Source organism: Carlito syrichta, unplaced genomic scaffold (genome assembly GCF_000164805.1).
Source record: "Carlito syrichta isolate Samal-C Ts95f unplaced genomic scaffold, Tarsius_syrichta-2.0.1 Scaffold316208, whole genome shotgun sequence".
Classification (NCBI taxonomy): Eukaryota; Metazoa; Chordata; class Mammalia; order Primates; family Tarsiidae; genus Carlito; species Carlito syrichta.
The window spans coordinates 240,692-248,505 of NW_007260304.1; the positions used below are offsets into that span (position 1 = coordinate 240,692).

A 7,814-nucleotide genomic window follows, 5' to 3' on the forward strand; every position below is an offset into this window, starting at 1 on the left:
CTATGTTGTCCAGGCTGGTCTTGAACTCCTAGGTTCAAGCAATCCTCCTGCCTCAGTCTCCAGAGTGATTTTTTTTTTAAGTTGAACTAATGAATATCACAAGATATGACTTCCTCCTCTCTCAACTTTTTCCACTGCACCATGGGTCTATGAGACAGTCACCCAGGGTCTCACCTCACTCCTCTCTTCTTAAACAGGGCTCTGGCTCTGACTTGATGTTGTCTCATTTCCTGAGAAGGGAGAGGGCCGGCTAACACCAGCTCCAGCTGCAGCGGAGTCCTGCCCACCATGGCCCTGGTGCTGAGCCTGCAGTTGCTGACCCTCTGTGAGCTGCCCCTTCCTCTCCCTGGGTTCTCAACTGGGCTGGGGGTGGGGGGCAGAGGTAGAGAGAGACTTTGAGAACCCAAGCATCCTGTTGGTGACCAGGCAGCACTAACAGGGGATTTGGAAATCTAGGTCCAAATAAGATGACAGGACTGGGTCCTCAGACCCCTGGGTCCTAAAACAAGAGAGGAGAGATTTCTGGAAGAGGAAGAAGTTGGGGCAGATTTCTCTAGATCTTGAGCCAGAAGGAGGTAGGAGCCTGAATTCCTGGGAACAGGAGTATAGATTCCTAGATTCTCATGTGGAGGGGAATGGAAGCCAGGATACCTGAGTCCCTGGGGAAAAAAGGGCTGGAGGCCCAGGCTCCTGAATCCCAGGAAGAGAAACTGTAACCTATGACTATTGTCCCCTGGAAAGATGGATTCCAGGGAGCTGGGTTCAGATTTCCAGTTTCTTAAGCAGGTGGGGATGGAGTCTGGATTTCTGGCTACTGATGCAGGAGGAGTAGGGATAGGATTCTTGTTACCCAGAGGAAGGACGAACTGGGGACTCAGTGAGATGGGACTGGGCAGCCTCAAAGGGCATTGAAAGGAACTAGCCCTTCGACCCCCACAGGGCCTCTGTGTCACGCAGTCCTCGTGCCATCTGGTGAGTAACAGTCCCCATCTGTTCCTGACACTCCTTCTCCAACTACTCAGACTTTATTTTAGTGCCCAATCCCATCCCAGATGTTTTTATTTCCCTTTCTTCCTCTCTCCCTCCTTCCCTCCCCTTCTTCCCTCCAACCTTCCTCCTTCCTTCCATTTTTTCCTTCCTTCCTCCCTCCCCCTCCCTCCTCTCTTTCCCTTTTCCTCCCTTCCTCCTTCCCTCCCTCCATTCCTCCCTCCTTCCCTCCTTCCCTCTCTCTCTCCCTTCCTTTCTTTCTACCCTCCCTCCCTCTCTCTCTACCCTCTTCTCTCCCTCCCTCCCTCCCTTCCTTCCCTCCCTCTTTCCTATTTCCCTCTCATTCTTTTCTCTTTCCTTCCTTCCCTCCCTCTTTCCTTTTCTCCTTCCTTTCTCAGTTTCTTTACTATGATAGGTGAGTAATGATGGCCATGAACTTTGGAACTAAAGAGAGCTAAACTAGAACCTCAGTTCCACCATCTTCTCCATTACATGACCTTGAACAAACCACAGCTTGCTAAGATGCTTTTTCTCTGACATGGGCTGTCGTGAGGATTTAATAAAGTCACACGTGTAAAGCACTGAGTGTAGCACAGTGCAGGGCTTAAGGAACAGGATCTCCTGCAATGGCAGTTATTCCCCTGGCTTCCTCCACTTGGAATCCCCTTTCCACAAAAGTAGGGCCCCCCACCCTGGGACAGCTCGAGATTTTCTTCCTAGGTTTTCTTTTTTTTCTTCTTTTTTCTTGAGTCAGAGTCTCACTCTGTCGCCCAGGCTGGAGTGCAGTGGCATGCTCATGGCCACCCCAGCGTCAATCTGCTGGGCTCCACCGATCCTTCTACCTCAGCCAGAACTACAGGTATGCACTACCATGCCCCGCTAATTTTCAATTTATTGTAGAGACAAGGTCTCACCAAGTTGCCTGGGCTGGTCTTGAACCTGTGGGCTCAGGCAGTCCACTTGCCTTGGCTCTCAAAGTGCTGAGATTACAGGCTGAGCCACCGAGCCTGGCCCCCAATTCCTAGGTTTTCTAACAGGACCTCTCCTTTCTTGTAAACCTCCTCCCACTATACTCCAACTTCAAATAAGAATCATCTGAGGAACCATTAATTCCTTAACTATCAATTAATTTAATTTAATATTATTTTATTTTTTGAGTCAGACTCTCACTCTGTCATCCAGGCTGGAGTGCCGTAGCACAATCATGGCCACTGCAACCTCGACCTGCTGAGCCCAAGCGATCCTCCTGCCTCAGCCTTCTAAGGAGCAGGGATTACAGGTGCATACCACCATGCCCAGCTAATTTTTTGATTTATTGTAGAGATGAGGTCTCACCAAGTTGCCCAGACTGGTCTCAAACCCCTGGACTCAAACAATCCTCTCACTTCTGCCTCCTAAAGTGCTGGAATTATAGGTGTGAGCCACCATGCCTGGCTATCACTTTATTTTAAATTGGTTTTTGAATGATAAAGCTAATATATATTCATGGTCTAAAAAATTCAATCATTACCAAAGAATGTATAACAGTTTGCCTCTTCCTCTTCCCCACTTTCCTAAAAAATAATCTTCTGAATACTTACAAAAATGTTCATGCATTCACACACATATATGTATTTATATACTTTTTTTCTTGCCAAAGCAAAATTGATAATTTTGGGACTCACGCTTTTCCGCATCTTGCATTTCTTACTTTGAAATCACTCTTGGAGATATTTCAATGTCCTATAGCTAGCTCCACCTCTTAAAAAAAAAAAAAAAGCCAGGTGCAGTGACTCACACCTGTCATCCCAGCACTTTGAGAAGTGGAGGCGAGAGGATTGCCTGAGACCAGGAGTTCAACACCAGCCTGGGCAACTCGGTGAGACCTTGTCTCTACAATAAATCAAAAAATTAGCCGAATATGGTGGCACATACCTGTAGTTTCAGCTACTTGGAGGGCTGAGGTAGAAGGTCGAGGCTGCAGTGGCCATGAGCAGCATGTCACTTCACTCTAGCTTGGGTGACAGAGTGAGACTGACTAAAACAAAAAAGACCCACAGAACTGCTGACTAGCATTTGCTATTGTGTGGCTGGATTCTAGTTTGTTTGACCAGTCCTCTCTTGACATATATTTAAGTTATTTTCAATTTCTCACCCTCCCAATCAGTTCTGCAAAGAGCACTCCTGTATGAGGTCCTCATGCGCATATACTAGGGGACCCCCCCAAAAAACAGGTTTATAAAAAATTGTGTATTTATTCTTACACGTTTAAACTTCAGCCACCTTCAAAGTCCTTTCCGTTTGATGCAGTACACCTATCCAGACACTTTTTCCACTGCTCAAAACAGTTTTTGAACTTGTCCATTTTGATGCCTTTTAGTGCTTCTGCCATTTTTTGTTTCAACTCTTTCCCATCAGTCAAACTCCCCCCCCCTTTTTTTTTTGAGTCAGAGTGTCACTCACTCTGTCACCTAGGCTGGAGTGCAGTGGCATGCTCACAGCCACCACAGACTCGACCTGCTGGGTTTAGGCGATCCTTCCATTTCAGCCTTCCAAGTTGCTGGAACTACAGGTGCATGCCACCACACCCAGCTAATTTTTTAAAAAATTTATTGTAGAGATGAGGTCTCACCAAGTTACCCAGGGTGGTCTCGAACCCTTGGGTTCAGGCAATCCTCTTTCCTCTGCCTCCGAAAGTGCTGGGATTATAGGTGTGAGCCACCACACCTGGCTACCCATTGTTTTAATCTCTGATACCCTGATAGGCAAAAGTATCTCAGTGTTGTTTTATTTCTTTTTAACGATTCCTACTATATTAAGCAACTCTTCCCCCTCCAGATATGTTTTGGTCAACTGAACTTGCCTGTTCACATTCTGCCCAACCCTCAATTGAGTTGATTCTAAGATTTCTTTCTATACTTTCAGTCCACGTGATTTATGAATAAGTGATGCCTGCAGGTACTGTCACTTGTCTTCCATTTTCATTTATTTGCCTTTTAGCATGTGCCGTTTTTTGTTGTTGTTGTTGAGTTGGAGGCTCACTCTGTCACCCAGGCTGGAGTGCAGTGGCATGCTCCCGGTCGCTCCAGTGATCCTTTCACCTCAGCCTTCCAAGTAGCCGGAACTACAGGCATGCACTACCATGCCCGGCTAATTTTTGATTTATTGTTGAGACGAGGCCTCGCTGAGTTGTCTAGGTGGGTCTCAGGCAATACTCTCGCCTCAGCCTCCCAAAGTGCTGGGATTACAGGCTGAGCCACCGAGCCCAGCCAGCATGTGCCATTTTAAAAAACGGAAATGGTCAAATGAATTAATCTTCTGGCCAGGCGTGATGGCTCACATCTGTCATCTCAGTACTTTGGGAGGCTGAGGCAGGAGAATTGCTTGAGCCCAGGAGTTCAAGAACAGCCTGGACAATATAGTGAGACCTCATCTCCAAAAAAAATAAAACAAATTAGCCGGGTGTGGTGGTGTGTGTCTATAGTTCCAGCTACTCAGGAGGCTGAGGTAGAAGAATCGTCTGAGTCCAGAAGGTTGAGGCTAGGTGGGCCATGATCATGCCACTGCCCTCCAGCCTGGGTTACAGAGTGAGAACTGACTAAAAAAGTTAATCTTCTTTATATTTTAAGAATCCTTTCATACTCCAAAACAAATGTTTCTTATAGGTTTTTTTTTAAGTACTTTTATAGTAACAAAGCAAAACAAAACACGTGTAGGTCTTTAATCTGGAAGTTGTTTGGGGGAATAGTGTGAGGATGAGATCCAACATGATTTTTTCCCCCAAATATCAAGTTTTGGCAACTCTTGAAATGCTAAATACATTGCAAATATTCTGGAAAGTTATTTAGAATTACAGAGATCTGGGCATGATTAAAATATGTGTAGTAGCTGGGCACACTGGCTCACACCTATAATCCCTGCACTTTGGGAGGCCAGAGGTGAGAGGAGTGCCTGAACCTAGGGTTTCAAGACCAGCCTGAGCAATTTGGCACGACCTTGTCTCTACAATAAATTAAAAAATCAGCTGGGTGTAGTGGTACAGGCCTGTAGTTCCCACTATTTGGAAGGCTGAGGAGGAAGGATTGCCTGAGCCCAGCAGGTTGAGGCTGCGATGGCTGTGAGAGTGCCACTGCACTCCAGCCTGGGCAACAATGTGAGACTCTGACTCAAAAAAGAAAAAGGAAAAGGGAAAAAAAGGCTGTGGAGTAATACTCAGAAATTTCTGTCTTGCTCCTCTGATTCCAGCTAGTTTTTTGTGTTGTTGTTTTGTTTTTTTTAGTTGGGGAGGGTCTCACTTTGTTGCCTAGGCTGGAACACAGGGGCACAATCACAACTTACCACAGCCTTGACCACCTGGGCTCAGGACCTCCTGCCTCAGTCTCCCGAATATCTGGGACTACAGATGCACACCACCATGCCCAGCTAATTCATTTGATTTTTTTTTTTTTAAGAGACAAGGTCTCACTATGTTGCCCAGGCTGGTCTCGAACTCCTGGGCTCAAGCGATCCTCCTGCCTTGGCCTCCCAAAGTGCTAGGATTATAGGCATAAGCCACCATGCCTAGCCTGCAGCTAGTTTTAACAACCTTCTGCAGTTCAGACCTCCCTGATTTTACAAGAAGGGAACTAAGAACTGAGGCTGAGAAACGGGCAGCAATTGTCCAAGGTGATGTTCCTCCTTCCTCGACGTCCTCTTCATCTTCTGGGGCTACCAGAGGAGACTCAAGAACCCAGGCAACCCTGTTTATTCAGTCCCCCCAGCTTCATACCCCAAGCCTTGGCTGGGAGCTCAGCCAGCTGCAGTCGTGACTCCTGGGGTCAATGTAACCTTGAAGTGCCGGGCACCCCAAGCCGCCTGGAGATTTGCACTTTTCAAGCCTGGAGAAATCGCCCCCCTACTCTTCCGGGACGTGTCCTCGGAGCTGGCAGAGTTCTTCCTGGAGGAGGTGACTCCGGCCCAAGGGGGCAGTTATCGCTGCTCCTACCGGAGGCCAGACTGGGCACCTGGTGTCTGGTCCCAGCCCAGCGATGCCCTGGAGCTGCTGGTGACAAGTGAGGTCCTGGGCGGAGGAGGACAAGGGAGGGGAGAGGAGAGGAGAGGTCGAGAGATGGAGTGGGGGGACAGTTAGTGAGCAAGAGAGAGCGCTGCAGAGCTGAAGAGATTTCACACAGAGTGGCAGAGAAGGTGGGGGGGGGGCGGGCTGTAGCTACAGAGAGATACAGGAGAGAGACAGAGCCAGGGAGGCTGACAGAGTCACAGACACAAGGGCAGAAAGAGAGAGATGGGGGGAGAGGGAGAAAGGGAGACAGACGGAGAAGGGGGAAGAGAGAGAAGAAAGAGAGAGGGAGAGGAGAAAGAAGAGAGAGAGGGAGAGAGACAGAGAACAGAGAGGGAGAAAGAGGAGGGGGGCAGGGAGAGAGAGAGAAAGAAAAAAGAGATGAGAGAGAGAACAGAGAGGAAAACAGAGAGGAGACGAGAGAAACAGAGGAGGGAGGAGAGAGAGAGACGCTTATACAATGACATGGGGGGAATAGAAAAACACTGCAGAGAGAAGGGGAGACTCCCAGAGAAACAGGAATAGTCCTCAGTGGGCAACTGTACCCCCCTCAAGGTGGTCCTTGTCATTTTGCAAGACACTTTTGGTCATCACAGCTGGGGACCGGGGTGCTCCGGGCATCCAGCGGGTGGAGCCAGCGATGCTGCTCAGCACCCTACGCACACAGGACAGTGCCTGCCCACACTGCAAAGACCTCAGACTGCCCCACGATGTCACTAGCGCCACGTCTGAGAAATCCCAGCAGAGGCTTAAAAACACACAACAAGAAGAGGACCAGAAAGAGACGCGACGTCTGAGACCCTGGCAGTGACACCTCTCAGGAAGAGTCACAGAAACGGTGCACAGAGACGGAGGGAGGGAAAGAGACAGGCAGGTGGAGGAGCAGAGATGCAGAGAACCAGAGGTAGAGACAGGCACACGGGGATATGTATAAGTGCACCAAGGCACAAAGATGGCACAAGACAGAGAGATGGACTGAGAGAGGAGAAGGAGAAAGGTGTGAGTGAGAGACCAGGAGAGGGGGAGGAGGAGAGACAGAGAGAGAGGAGAGACCACGAGAGAAAGAGAGAGGGGCAGACTGAGAGGGGAGAAGGAGAAAGATGCAGAGTGAAAGGCAGAGACCAGGAGGGGGGAGGAGGAAGGAGAGACAGAGGAGAGAGAGAGACAGAGAGAGGGAGGAGAGAGAAAGAGATGGGAGGGAGACACAGAGACAGGAAAGACAGAGCGGAGAGAGAGAAAGAGAGGGACAAGAGAGAGAGGAGAGACACACAGAGGGGGAAAGGAGAGGAAGGGAGGAAGATGGGAAGGAGGGTGGGAAGGGAGGGAGACAGGAAAGACAGGAGAGAGAGACGGAGAGTGACAGGAGACAGCGAGGAGAAGAGAGACAGAGGAGAGCAAGACGGAGGAGAGGCGGAGCGACAGAGAGAGAGAGAGAGAGAGAGAGAGAGAGAGAGAGAGAGAGAGAGAGGAGAAGGAAGAAGGGAGGGAGCGAGAGGGAGAAAGAAAGGCAGACTGGGAGAGGAGAAGGAAGTAGGTGCAGAGTGAGAGACCCAGGCCAGGAGGGGGGAGGAGGAAGGAGAGACAGACGGGAGAGAGAGGGACAAAGAAAGGCAGAGAGAGGAAGCAGAGAGAAAGAGGTGGGAGGGAGGCAGAGAGGAGAGACAGAAACAGGAAGGTGACCGGAGACAGACAGGAGACCGAGGGAAGGCAGAGGCCGAGGGAGAAGGGGGCGGAAGGGAGCAAGAGGAAAGGACGGGAAGGAGGATGGAGGCGGGGAGGCGGGGCCGGCGGC

General features: G+C 49.5%; 1 protein-coding gene across 1 annotated transcript in view; it reads left to right on the plus strand.

Annotated features, from left to right (window-relative positions):
- Positions 1-225: 225 nt before the first annotated feature.
- OSCAR (osteoclast associated, immunoglobulin-like receptor) overlaps positions 226-7,814 on the plus strand; it is an 8,490-nt gene continuing 901 nt past the window's right edge. The window contains exons 1-4 of the mRNA XM_021706904.1: positions 226-325; positions 940-972; positions 5,718-6,029; positions 6,844-6,860. Coding sequence (XP_021562579.1) covers positions 289-325; positions 940-972; positions 5,718-6,029; positions 6,844-6,860 — 399 coding nt within the window. The 5' untranslated portion in view covers positions 226-288. The remainder of the gene's footprint in view (positions 326-939; positions 973-5,717; positions 6,030-6,843; positions 6,861-7,814) is intronic.